This window comes from Protopterus annectens, chromosome 14.part0 (assembly GCF_019279795.1).
Source record: "Protopterus annectens isolate FY-2018-M chromosome 14.part0, PAN1.0, whole genome shotgun sequence".
Lineage (NCBI taxonomy): Eukaryota > Metazoa > Chordata > Ceratodontiformes > Protopteridae > Protopterus > Protopterus annectens.
The window spans coordinates 509253259-509267896 of NC_056748.1; the positions used below are offsets into that span (position 1 = coordinate 509253259).

A 14638-nucleotide genomic window follows, 5' to 3' on the forward strand; every position below is an offset into this window, starting at 1 on the left:
TGTCATCCCAGGGAGACAGATATTGGATCCCTTTAGAATGACACCAGAAACTTAGCCAATTGTTGAAATCAATAATTTTCTGCTTGTACTGTGGTATCATTCTGGGTGATGGTAGGAGGCTGCTTAGGGCTAGGGTCAAGCCCTCCTGGGCTACATAATTCGAGAGCTTCTCTGTCTCTTTTCATGTAGTTCAGGGAGGTACATCTCGGGTCATTCACACCCGCATGTACAATGACATAGTCATATTTGTACTTGTTGTTTTGGGACCTGAGTGCATGCGTTATGTGGCAGATCCTGGCACCTGACAGGCAGCTGACTGTTACTTTCTCCTTATTCAACCTAGTGAGTGGGACATCAGTGTTACTATCAAGTCACCTATGACTAGTGTGTTGGGCATGCTGTTTTGCCTTAGGGGCTTTGATTTAGTGGCACACTATTTAGGAGAGTTATGTGTCTTGTGATTAGTGTTGTGTTGTGGTGGTCGAATGTGTTTCTGCCTTGGAGGTCTCTGCTGTTTGGGTAGATTTGTGAGAGCCTCCGCAAAGGTGGGTGTGTGGTTTGTGTTTTATGTGAAGGCAGTGCTGGTGTGTGTTTTGGAGGGCTATGTGTTCCATGTGGTGTGATGCAAGTGTTGGCCATCTCCTCTTAACCAGCTATTCCGTTCTAGGCTGGAGAGGGTGTGGCTTCCATTTTGGATATATAAGTGCATCTCTCGCAAGTCTGAGTGTTGGGATGTAAGAGGAGAGGGTTGTCAGTGTACATGAGGCAGTTGCTACATTGCCTCAGGATGCCCGAGTTCATCAGGTTAATAGTTCCTCATAAAATTTGTGGTTTTCTGTCAAATCATTTAGGATTGAAGTCACTAAATAATGAAAGTCATTTGAATTTCAGACTTCATCGCCTTCTAAACATACATAATAATGCAAAATCTGTTATTCTAATAACTTTTTAAGTTTATAGGAGCAATATTTTCTGTCCCTGTTTTTGGACCGTTGTCCCAGCATTATTTCTGGACTTGTCCAGATTTCTTGTGCTGAGAGTTATGGAGCCGGTATATACCTGCATTCAGAGTCCTTTCGCAGTTATTTACTTTTACTAGTGACAGCTTTCATGACACTGCAAAAGAGTTAGAGTCCTTACTGAGGTACAGGTAACTTCTTGCATTTCCAGAATCAAACAATAATCCTGTATCATACCATCCAAATTATTTGCTCAAAATCAAGGTACAAATACAAAACTAATGAAGGAATAAAGGCCAAAAAATCAGAAGTAAGTTTTAAGTATTGCTCTAAACAAGTTAAAAAGTTAGTAGAACAAAAAGCTATGTATCAGCATGCATTTTCTGAACAGTAAGTATGACACTCTAATGTCATGCATTTTTGACTGACTGATTTCAATGAAGGGCTCTTGCTATCCCAAAATTTCATGTAATAGCAAAGTCTGTGTTGGTTGAATAAAAGGTATTACATTGTCTTTGTGTTTCCTGTTTGTATTGCATCATACAATTTATTAGTGTTTTTTTTTACTAGTACTCGGGGATTTACCAGACAAAAGGCAAAATCAGGAACAGTTAAGAGGTATGTCTTGCAGACAATTTTTCACCTGTTCTCCCCTTTAATGTGGAACCCTTTTGATCTTTGAAAATAGATAGCTACATTGTGACAGTTCATGGTCCAGTGACGGAAGACATTCTAGTTCATAAGTAGGTTTCTGGCAGGATAGTTTAGAAAAGTAAGGATGACTTGTTGATGCCATTCATTGTCTAGTCCCTAGGTTTGATTCCCTAAGCTTCCTTTGCTTATTCTATGATTTTGTGCAAGTCACTGAATCAAATTCTAGCTCATTCCATCGAGAGACACTCTTATCTACTAAGTTTACCTCTAGTAAGCAAAAAGTTGAAACGTAAATTAAAATTATTCAATAAACTGCAATGCATCTGCTAACAACATGTTTTATCAGTGCAAGTCCCTAGCATCATTAGTCTGCCACAGCCATTGAACTCTGAAAGCTTTTTAAATTAGATTTGACTCTGAGCAGGAAAATCCATACATTGGGCATATTGGGGAAGTTTGTTTGTGGGGTGTTTATGTTCCTTGTTGACTTGGTCATAGATATTGGCTTGCTCTTCCTTTTCTCTCATTGTTCTTCATTTTCTAGTGCCTAATGTTAAGTGATAACCAGCAGCTGGGTATAACTGTCATTTTCTGTTTCCACCTGTTCATAGACTATAGTTATAGGTACAAAGTTACATACTGGGCCAATGACCATCAGGGCTTTTAAAAGCCTGGCTGTCCAGTTCAACTTAATTGTCTCTGTGTATCATGGACGTTTATTAGGAGGGTGTATGTTAGGAAGTTTATAGAACTTATGTGGGTCGGTATGTTAGCTTGGGCATTACTGTCTGCCTCTGTCTATTAGAGATATGGGAACCAGACTTGGGGTGAATTTTCGATTTCCCATCTACTGGTCAAGGTTACAGATGGACTCCCCATCTCATGGATAGGGAGCCTGTTCCATAGTATAGGGATGCTCTGAGATACAGATCAGTCATGTCAACATATCTTATTTATGTCACAAGCAAAGTTTAAATCCGTGGATCTAGTGGTTCTGATGCTGTTTAATTTGCAGATGTGCAAAAGGTCCATCAGAACTGGATCTGAGAATGTCTTGTTGTGATGCTAACAGCAGTTTCAGTTCAGCAAGGTGTATTTTTAGTCAGTAGTGTTCTGTTTTTTTGTTTTAAGTGTGCATACATATGTCTTTAATTTCAGCTGCTGGCAGTTATACAGCTTAAATGAAAAATAAACACATACATACATGGATACAGAACAAGACCTGTATATTCCTGCAGCTGTTTCTTATTTTGCTAAATGCATATTTTGTAATTCCTTATTTTCTCTTTGCTTGCAGGAACAACTATAAGCTACACTTCTTTAAAATCAGACCCACAAAGGAATACGGCCAATGAAAATAGTACGTGACAGCCAGTAAAGAAGAAACGAAAAAAAGATATTTGTAAAAAGCATTCCCTTTTTTGGACTTTGTTAGAAGAAAATGCCTACATTGAGCTGGCATGGAACTTCTGCTCTCCTTTTGGGTTTACTACTTCTCTTTATCAGTATCATCTCTGCTAAAAACTGTGGTGGGAATGAGTACCAGGCCATTTCCGAACCCTCATATAACGCCATCCCATCAACAAACTTGGGAGGAATTGAAGTTCTAAATGAGATGGTCCATGTATTTCTTGCAGTGGTGCAACCAAAGCCATTTCCAGCAGGTCAGAATTCTCTCTCTCTCTCTCTCTGCATGTGTGTGTGTGTGTGTGTGTGTGTGTGTGTGTGTGTGTGTGTGTTCTTGTATGTGTACATAGCCGCCCTTAGGCATATACCAACTAGGCGGCTGCCTAGGGTGCCACTCTAGCAGGGGTGCTTTTCCAGTAAACTGGATGGTGTAAATAGACCAGGATGGGGTCACCAGGTGGTGTGGGGGCACTTTGAAGCCCTTTTGCCTAGGGCACCACTTGTCTTAAGGCCAACCCTGTGTGTGTGTATATGTACATACATAAAGATATTTTCTGAACAACTACAAAGACCTAAAAACTAAGTTATACCTAAGAAAAAACCTGTATATGTTAGGATGGGGAGAAAAAAATAAAAAGAAAATATACATGATTATACAATAGTACCTCAAAGAACACCTAGCCTGAATATGAAAATTTTGAAACAAACCAGAACTGTATACATATTGGCATGCATAATCTCTAAAATCAATTACTTCAAAATACAAAATAACTGTACAAGTGATTTTTATAGAGGGTAAGCTCCTCTGCATTCCCTATGTAGGGGTCAAAGCCACAGAACCCCCAGATTTATATATACCAAATCTTTGATCTTACAAATATGAACATAGGAAAATCTCCCAAAAGAAGTGAATCACTGCTGGTATGGTTTGTATGTGTGGACCAGCAATGACTACCTGTGACACAGCGATCGCTAACCATACAAGCAGCACTAAACATAACTCTGACCTGCAGTTGTATATCTACCTCCTCACTGCTCCCTCACCCTTTCAAAACACTTGCATTCAAAGTCAAAGTACTTGACATTAACCACCTTTGAATACCCTGCTGGCATTCAAATTTGGTGTCAGTGAATCTGCGATCTGACAGCTGTATATATATATATATATATATATATGTGTGTGTGTGTGTATATAGATAGATATAGATATATATGCATGCGTGTGTATAATATTTAATATTATGCTTTGGTGTGCAAGTCACAAATGAGATTTTGTTTGCTGCATTTTGTCTGCGTAGTTTGTTTTATTTCCATATAGTAATAATGATAATAACAATAACCTTCTGTAATCAATATTTTCTTTTGCTTGCCTTCTTTGGCTTTGCCAAAATGCATTCTGGTTACTTATCTACTTTTGTATGAACCTACAAAGTATACCTTCCATAGAGTTCAGGTAAAGAAGGAAGCACATTCTTCCATCTAGAGCCCTTAATCATGTGACTTTTCCTGAAAGGCAGTAGAATAGCAGATAGGGCGAGTAAGTGGAATGTTCTACATTCTGTTTAAGCCATTGTGTACTGTACTCATCTTCTTTGCCATGGAGTCATAGTAACATGGTAAGTCAGAATACATGGAGGTTTTCATGAGTACTATAGCTGAACATTCTTTAACCACCTAAACATGATCAGCCATACAAGGATCAGCATCAGCGGTACCATTTGGTACTAACCCAGGACAGTTAAAAGGGTAGGCTCCACCCCATTGCAGTTTGGGAGGCAAGAATTGATAAATGTGGACTCGATTCAGTAAGTCATTTTTGACACTATAGACCACTGTAAATGGCACTTATAGACCAGACATGTAGTGCCTCTACAAATCAGACATAATACCACAAAAGACCACAAACAGAGCACACTACAGACCACTACAGACCACACTCAATGTAGATAAGTGGTCACTAATGGCATAAACAGCATCCAGTTAGATACGGTTTCATCATGCTAGGGGGAGATTCTAGTCCGGAATGAGTCCGGTATAAGGGAATGTTCTCAAATAGGCTATTAATTAGCTGAGATGTATGCAATCTAATAAAGAACTTATTGCAAGTTTAATATGTTCACCCCATTGTTAGTAACTAAGGAGCAGAAAATCTTATTTATCATATTTGTTTTGTATACTGTTTTTCCATGTTTATATTTGTATTCAATGCTTTCCGATAAGCAACTCAGTAAAGATTGAAGTTGAAGTTTATGCCCTTATTGCTGTCTGCCAGACCATCACTAGGAAGGTAAGAGAATGATTATCTTTGGAAGCATATGAAAACCAGATTCCTAAAACAAAACATAATAATGAAACTTGACACTGTGGTGTTCTGTAAGTAATCTGAATACATTACATATGTAAGCTTTGATTAACTCCAGATAGGCAAAGTGCTGTTCTGTAAATAATCTGCATACACATTACCTTAACAAAATGAAGGGCACTGGTTGAGAAGAAATTGCACTTTATCAAGTAGGTGGGATAATGGACAAGACCTCCTTGACTGATGTTTTATTTTACTGTTGGCTTGCATATAAGTCTACTGATTTCCCTATTTACTGTATAAATAAATGGATTGATAAGATTAAAATCAATAAGGTCACCTGAACTGGTGCTTTCATCTTACTGTAAGCAAGTACTGAATTATTTACACCTTCTATTGCTTTGCGTGGCTGTACTGCCTTTGTATGAAACAATAGTGAGTCTGTACCTCAGGAGAGGATACAGGCAGTGCTATACTTTTAAATTAAAGCTGCATTTATATGATAGGATTTCTTACCTTCATAGAGATATAATGCAAGACAAGCCATGCCTATAATCATAAAAGGATGTTGTTTCACTTTATTACCAAACTAAAGACTCACGTGGTTAAATGGTATCTGTTTGTTTTGCTTTATAACTTAGTAAAGGGTTTTGGATACAGAATCATCATTTTCTGTAGTAGTTAATGGAAAGTTAAAAAATATTTCTCATCTTTTATTTTCACAAGTTTTGTATTTTTTTTTCATATTTTTTGTAGCTCATCACTGTCTAAATAAGGGCTGTCTTGTGAAAATAGGAATATGGGATAACTCCAATGCCCCAATGTATGGTCACCTGTTAACTTCTGCTAAAAGCAAACAATGGGAATGGATGTGATATATTTTAAAATGGAAAAAAATCTGCCATTTTAACAGGCTTATCATTGTTATCACTCCTAATTATTCCTATGAGGTTTATTTTGGCTATTTAAAACTGAAAATGAGTTGTGCAAGCATGTGATGCTATGTAAGGAATTGTTTCACTTTTTAGGAATTTAAAAGTAAATGGGATGTTTATATAGAGTTAAGTTTTTCTCCTCAGTAAACCTAAAATGGTGGCTTTCTGGCATAGCAAGTAAGTATCATATTGGGAAAGGTCAATAAATTCAGTCACCTGGAAGTACATCTTGGGCTGTTCTTCATCTTCATTTTCTTTGTTCAGATGAACCACATGAAATCTGAGAGTAATGGCAGTACCACAGTAGATGTTTGTACTGTTCAAGTAAATGAGCAAAAGAACAAAACATAAATCTGGAAACTTCCAAAAACTGGCCTGTATTAAATTACATGAGCCAACATTCATTTTTTTTCAGAAAAAAAATTATCAGCACTAACAAAGACAGAATTAGTGAGAGAAGCTGTGAGACAGACAGGAACAGAGACACTGGGTATTACGGTACTAAAAGTATAAAACATCAGAGGTCACAGCAGGTACTGTGCTGGCTCTTATACTAGAGTGCCTTAAATGGGTAGATTCAGTGGCATGCAGATGCACTATGGTTTTGGCTGGTAACTGTAAATTATTATAGCAATAACCCACGCCTGGGTGTGGGTAATGCTGGATTTACCCACGGTTGGCGTGGTTTGGTCCCGAGGGAGAAGCCTGAGGGACCAAACAAAGCCAACCGTGGGTAAATACAGCATTACCCACACCCAGAAGTGGGTTATTGCTATTATACCATGACATTATTTAAGAAAAGAAACTATTACTTTTCTTAAATAATGGCATAGTATAATGCCTGTTTACTGCCCTTCCGCAGATGTCTGGCATCCGCGGCAGTTCTGATGTACTGCGTGCCTATGCAGTACATCAGAGTTGAGCAAAAGCAACGGAGAAAGCAAGATCTCCGTTGCTTTTTACTGTTTTCGCTATGTTAAATGGGTTTAACATAGCGAGACAGTTTTAAAATAAGCAACGGAGATGTCCGTTGCTTATTTTAAAACTGTCTCGCTATGTTAAACCCATTTAACATAGCGAACAGTAAAAGCAACGGAGATCTTGCTTTCTCCGTTGCTTTTTAAACCTGTCTCGCTATGTTAAATGGGTTTAGCATAGCGAGACAGCTAAAATAAGCAACGGAGATCTCCGTTGCTTATTTTAAAGCTGTCTCGCTATGTTAAACCCATTTAACATAGCGAGACAGTAGAGTTACACTAATGGAAAAAAGTCCGAGTGACCGGACCTTTTTCCATTAGTATAACTCGATTTACAATGTACACGCTGGCCAATCAGTGTGCACGTTTTTTGGGGGGGGGGTCATGGTATAATGTCTGATATAGAGTGGTCAGGAACTACCCTGATATGGCTCATCCACTTATCATTAAAGGCTACTGTCAAAAGCAACATCAAGGGCAGTCAGGACCAACCCTGATATGGCTCATCCACTGATATTAATAAAGGCTATAGTGACAAGCAACATCAAGGGCAATCAAGTACTACCCTGACATGGCTCTTCCAGTTTATTAGCAAAGGATACAGTCACAAGCAACACTGAGTTGTCAGGAACTATCCTGATATGGCTCATTCACTGTATTAGCAAAGACTACAGTCACAAGTGGCATAAGATGCCTTAAAATTTCAAAGAAAACTAGTTCTGCAAATGTTACTATAAAAGAAAATTCTAGAAAAGTTTAAGTAATACAAATATACAATCAAATGTATTGTCATCAATCTGTCATCTATGACAAAATACTAGAAACAGGGTTGAAGATGAGCAGTACTACAATACTGTTAGTTAAACAGTACAAGTATTTTTCTTCAGGCAGAGTAAATCATAGATTTTGTCATTACATCTCACAGAAGAGCTCGGCATTTGGGAATGAATCAGGGTTTGTGGATGTTTCCTCAGAGCTGTTTATTTTTAGATGGATGTAGTTCTTGTTTACCCTTGCAATATGCTGCTGCAACAGCTGTGTGTTAGTTTGTGAGGGCAGTGTGATCAGTTATATAGGCCATGACCTGGGAGTATGCTGTCTCTCTTTTATTTGTCTTTAATATGCCTTCATTGTAAAACAACAGCAATGTGAAGTGCAGAATATGCATTTTGTCTGCATTTTACTCAGTCTTCTGTTCTGCTAGAGCAACCAATAAACATATATAAGCATTTTGCACCCACGCAAATTTTGTATGTAAACATTCTGGGGTAAAATAGCAATGTAGAATTGGGTATAGGTAATTTAAGTAGTAGTCTGTAATGGGAATGGGAGTCACTTAGGTTTGGAAAGGCTTTTGATTGGTAAGGTGTAGTCATGAGAGTAAAGCATGAGACACAAGTGGCTTCAAACAAGATTGGGTAAATCCCACCATGACCCACCTCTTATGCCATGGTTTATTATAATTACACCTGACATAGAATACTTGGCTAGTGTATTTTTCAGGATTGAACAATTTTTCTTTTGGCTTTTGCCTGGTTAGGGGTCACCACAGTGGATCAACTGTCCACTAATGATTGGCAGTGAAGTTTTACTGTGTCGAGTTGCCAACCTGGCACCCAACCTTCCACAGAAGGCACACACACATGCACACACTCACACCTAAGGGCCAGTTTAGTGTGTTCAATCCACCTACAGCATGTCTTTGGGATGTGGAAGGAAACCAGAGCACCTGGAGAAAACCCACTTGACCACAGGGAGGACATGCAGACTGCGCACAAAAGGCACCCCAGGTGAGGATCGAACTGGAGAACCCTAACTGCTGCACCACTGCAGCCACCCTCAGGATTGAACAATTATTTAGCAAAAATAGAAGAGCCGTCTGTTCATTATAGATAGTAGATGTTACATTATGGTTTCTTTTTTCTTTGTCACATCCTTCTAAGGTTAAGTAATTGAATTTTTGCTTTTCCGATTAACTTTAGTATAGTGAAGTGGAAAGTTGTTGACAGTAAACTGCTTTTCAGATGAAGATAAAGATATCTGGTATGAAGAGGTCCTTCATGAACAGTAGCACTAACATCATTAGCATTCCTGTTTGCCTCATGGGGCCCACTCTGGCACCATTCCTTGTGAGTCTGCACTCAAACCATCAGCTCTTAGTATTGATGTTGGAATGTTGGCTATCATCTTGATGTCAGCACAACAGACTTTGGGGTTGTATTTTCTGATGGCAACATTCCCATCAGAGTCTACAACATTATCAGTTATGCTGTCAACATTGTGAAGTCCTTTTGTGTCTGGGTCAAGGTTGACCTGTTTTGTCAGTGCCTGTGCCAGTGTCAGCAGGGTCAAACTTCTAGCCTTTGGGGTCAATGTTGCTTTTTAGGCCAGTCAGGTATTTCTATTTCATTGTCAGTGGTCAAACTGTTGCGGTCAGGCTTACTGCTGATTTACTCAGCACTGATTTTGGTTTGGCATGGCTTTGCATTTGACCAGCAATGCCCTTGATCTCACATTTGACAGTGACGTAGACAATTACACTGTCAATGCATGCTTCTCTGCATGTGACACCCGTTATGCCTGTTTATATGATAATATTAGCCCCAATAGGTGACTTCCTTTTTGTCTTATCCTTTAGTTATTTACCTTTTCATTCAGCAGAGTAGAGGGACAAAAGCCTTTTGCAGGACCAGTCTTTGGTATCTAGACCAGTTTAAGCTTCCTCATTGTCTTAGTATCTCTTCATTCTGAGGTCAGATAGGAAACATAAGTGCAAGAAGAGGCACTTAGACCCCCAAGGAATCTCCTACCTTAGATAAGTTTGAAGAAGTCTGTGAGATGATAAGGCTAAAAGGAAGTGGACCCTCAGACCCCCTGACCTTTCCATAAAAGATCCTGTAAGAGGCCTTCTGGACACCATAGTCTTTTTCTCAGTGGTCCCTTCTAGTGATAAAATAGTACTGATGGTTGTTGAGTCTTCTTGGGAAAATCCTAATGTTGTGACATCTATTGTAAGGAGACTAGAAATAATCCTCATTCCTTCAAGGTACTGGAACTGCTGAAATGAAGTTCTCAAGCTTGATGACACTGTTCCTCTGGCTACCATTAAGAAAGGCTCGAACACTGCAAGGTACTGCTGTCCATAACCATGATAAAGGCATCAGGAACAATTTCAGTCCTGGGAAATTGTGTCTACATATCCTCCATGTTTAAATTGAAGATGGTAAACCATATTTCACATATACTAATGTTCCAGAGAGAAAGAAAGAGAGATCAAGTGGATGAAATGAGGCAGTTGCTAATGAGATGTTAGGTATTCTATTTTCTTACTGGATTACTCTGCTTAAATATCACACATTGTTATTAAATAAAATACAGAGTTTGTGGTTATTGTTTAATTTAAGTTTTATAACCAAGTTTGCACTTTCTACATTTATACTTTTTCATGTACATTAGTCACTATATCAAAGTCTCCTCATCAGCCTGCTGTATTAATACCTTGTCTTTTATGCATAATATGTTTGATTCCTTAATAGTTTTGTTTACTTTAATACATTTTATTATTTTCCATACTAAAAGAATCTGGCACAAGTTAATATGCTGCTATGATGTCATTAAATGTTTCTATTCAGTCTTTGAACTCCAAACTTTAATACAAGGGCTGGCTTCTGCAATTGAATGTCAATCTATCTTTCTGATGCATTGCATTCATTAACATTAGCACCTGTCTTGAATAGTGTACAATACATTGGCAACAAATAGACTATATGGAACCACCCTGTAACTGAGCTTTCCATTAAGTATGGCACCTTCCCCCAAGGCCAGATATCATTAAAACTCTCACACCCTGTTATATGCATTTAGTTACTGCTTGTTTTGTGAATGTTTCTACATGCATGCCCTTTTCACATGGTTTTCTGACTGCATTTTACTGTTCTGAAAAAGTATTTTTACATTAGTTATTTTTGTTGCTGGATCTATGGTCTTCTCATAGTAGCTGTTATTTACTGTGTACTTTAAGCTGTGTGCCACATTCAACAGGTCTGTGCTGGATGTCAGTTTGGAATCCTTCTGTTTTCATATCTCATTATTAATTTCAAAAAAGATTTGCCATTTCATGGATAAGGCTTTGCTGTTTTGAAAAAAACACATTTCTCATAGAACATGGAAAGCTGACTATCAACCTTTGTAAATATGTGTATCAGTCTTTAAACTGCCAATATTTCCCTATAAAACACAAAAAAGTACTGCATGTCAAATGTTTTCGATCCAGTATTTTCTGTAGGTTCACAGGTTTGTACTAAGATGCTGATCAAATAGATAATTTGTAACCGAGACACGGAGATGCAGTTTGTCAGCACCCTGTGACATGAATAACTACTGCCTATTTGCAATCCCTTTCATTGAGGGTTTGATAGGGCCAAACGAAGGCTGAATTTATGGTGTCCCATCCATTCATCCAGGCTGCACTTGAGGGTCAGGAAGCTACTTTGCTTTACATCTTATGGAAGTCTATTCCATTAAAGAGGGGTACTTTGAGAGAGAAAGCTCCATTTCCATTGCAGATCTTATTTATGCTGTGGTGGAAGTTTAATTCCTTTGAGTGATTGGATGATTAGGGTATTGGTTGTTTAGCAAATGTGTAGGAGGTTGCATAGGACTGAATTTTTTGAAGCTGTTTTAGACAAGGCAGAGACAAAGTGCTTTAAAGTGGCCCAACTATCAGAAATAAGACATGTCCCTGAATCTCTTTGTGAGGAAATGCTGTGGCAGTTCAAAATGAGTCATGTACATTAGAAAAGTACATAACAAAAGGCACAGTATATTCTATTATCAGTCTGATGAAGGAGTAGAGAGGGATTATAACTTTTCTTGACCCAGAAGATATATCCCTGATAATCATCCTGACTAGATAAAAGGATTTCCTGATAGCAGTGGTGGTAACATGGTGATCAAAAGATAGTTTGTCATCAGTGAAAGTACTTAGGTCCCTAATAAGTGTAAGTTTTCAAAGGATTGTCTTTTATGTGGTAAGTGCATGAGTAGTGCCATACCTCTCAACTGTCCAGATTTTCACCTCATATTTTTGGTCTGCTCCTCTTAAAATGTCTGTGTTTTTTTCTGTCAAACTATAGAGGATTGAAGTCACTAAATAATGACATGCATTTGAGTTTCAGACTTCATATTCTTCAGAAAATGCATACTAACACAAAACCGGTTATTCTAATAATGTTCTAAGTTTATAAGAGCGATATTTAAAATTTGTTCCTACTTTTGGGTCTTTGTCCCCCTATTATTTAAGGCTTTGTCCATATTTCTTGTGTTAGGAAGTTGAGGGGTATGATTGGTGCCCATGTAAGCCAAGGGACACAGAACTACCTTTTTGACTTGTAGCTTAAGGGAATGGTCCTGGCACCACTAGCTTGTACAAGTTAGGTCCTCCTGAAGAATCTGAAACTCAGCTGGAGAGAATGTGGTAAATCCATGTTTGCAGTCATCTTCAGACTTGGACAGTCATAGGCCCGTGACATTGACCCTGCAATCAGAATTATAAGTGCAGACAAAAAGCAGCTCAATGACTGGTCACTGATGGATTCCACTATTAATGACCTTTTTGGATGAGAGTGTGCACCCTACACTAATAGACAGGGTTCTGTCAATAAACCAGTTTGCTATTTGATGAGTAAAACAGAAGTTTATATTTAGTTTGATTAGTTTGTCAATAATGCCAAAATGTGGGATGGTAAAAAGACCTTGGCTGACTGAGGTTAGCAGTGTGAACTGATTTACCTGCATGCAGTTCAACAGTGACTTGTTCAAAAAAGTCCTCTGAGTTTAGGAGGCAGGAGCTACCTTTTTTAAAAACACCTTTACTGAATTAACACTTAAGACACTGGCAAAAATGCAGTTATATAAAAAAAAAACTATATTAACATATTTCTAATTACTAACATTATGCAGCATGCTTTATTTTTTTTGTAACTATCATCAATTCAACATTACATAAATTGCTCCGTTCCAGTCTTCCTTTAAATCTCACTCCTCCTCCCAAACATTATTCTGCATGTATTGAAGCAGGTGCTACCTTTGATGAGCTCAAACTGGTTTGGGTCAAGGGACTGTAGACTGCTGATATCCTTGTTAATAAGTTTCATAAAGATGCTGGTGAGACTTGTAGGTCTATAGTTTCCAGGGTCAGTGGTGGTCTGGTGGATCCTCCCTTGTGGAGCGGGATGACTATGGCATTTCTTCACACCTCCAGCATGAATCCAGTGGAGAGGCGGAGGCTGAATAGATTCAGTTGTAAGTCTATATAGCTGTGCTCGCTGCTGACAAGAAGGTATCCTGGAACATTATCTAGGCCCACAGAACTAGAGTTTCTGGCCTTGGACAGAGCCCTCTAGACTTGCTCCCAAGTGATCTGAGGTGGAGCAGGCTTGCTAATATGGGGGTTAGGGAGAGATAAGAGTGTAACGTTTGAGCTAAATGTATCTGCTAGTATGTTGGATATGTCTTCTGGGGACGAGTATGTGCTGCTGTTGTATATTAGCAACCACACATTTATAATATGAATAGAAAACATAATCAGACCCAACCATGTCTGATGTATGTAGTGGTCATCCGCAAAGACTGTATGACATCAATAGATATAATTATTTTAATCTATTTCACCTTTCACATTACTATGTGGCAAGTAGCATCCTTTTTTAAATGTATCCAAGTGCCTCTTAATATAGTCAATTCATTTTTCTATCGTACTATCTTTATCATATCAAGAATCTTGGAGCTCTTCCTAGCAGCCAGTGTGAATAAGGCACAGAATTAGTCTTGGATGAGATGCCCATCCATCACAGGACATACATACACACCTGCATGCATAACATACAGACAAAGCAATTTACATGAGTACAATTTAATCTCTCAGTATTGCTTTGGGGTACAGGCCAGAGAACCTGGCAAAAAGCAAACAGATATAGAGAGTACATTCAGGTATCACACACAAAGCACCTCAACCCAGAAATGGACAGGAGAATCAAAAACTGTGCCTGTGGTGCTTGCAACTACACCACTGTGCTGTCATCTTAAATAACCATGTGTACAAAAAAGTATTATTCAGTATATATGCATTTTACCAAGTCGGTATGGTTTGGAGATCAGCAGCTTGTCAATCAGATGATGTCAGCACATCAGATGTCTGTGATGCATAGTCCATCCATCTGGCCAACAACAGAAGTCAAGTGTCAAGATGAGACACATGAGGGAAAATGTGTTACTGGCCAGACTGGAAAACAAACAATTTTCTCAAAAAAAGATGGAGGTATCTGAAATGGACATTTATTTTTAATTTATTTACTAGAGTACTTGCTAGGGAGGACAAAAAAGAGGTATAAAGTAAAGAGGGTA

The 14638-nt window shown here is 38.4% G+C and overlaps 1 protein-coding gene across 1 annotated transcript in view; it reads left to right on the forward strand.

Moving 5' to 3' along the window:
• LOC122788694 (prominin-1-A-like) overlaps window positions 1–14638 on the forward strand; it is an 899670-nt gene that overhangs the window by 16909 nt on the left and 868123 nt on the right. The window contains exon 2 of the mRNA XM_044055589.1: window positions 2911–3277. Coding sequence (XP_043911524.1) covers window positions 3055–3277 — 223 coding nt within the window. The 5' untranslated portion in view covers window positions 2911–3054. The remainder of the gene's footprint in view (window positions 1–2910; window positions 3278–14638) is intronic.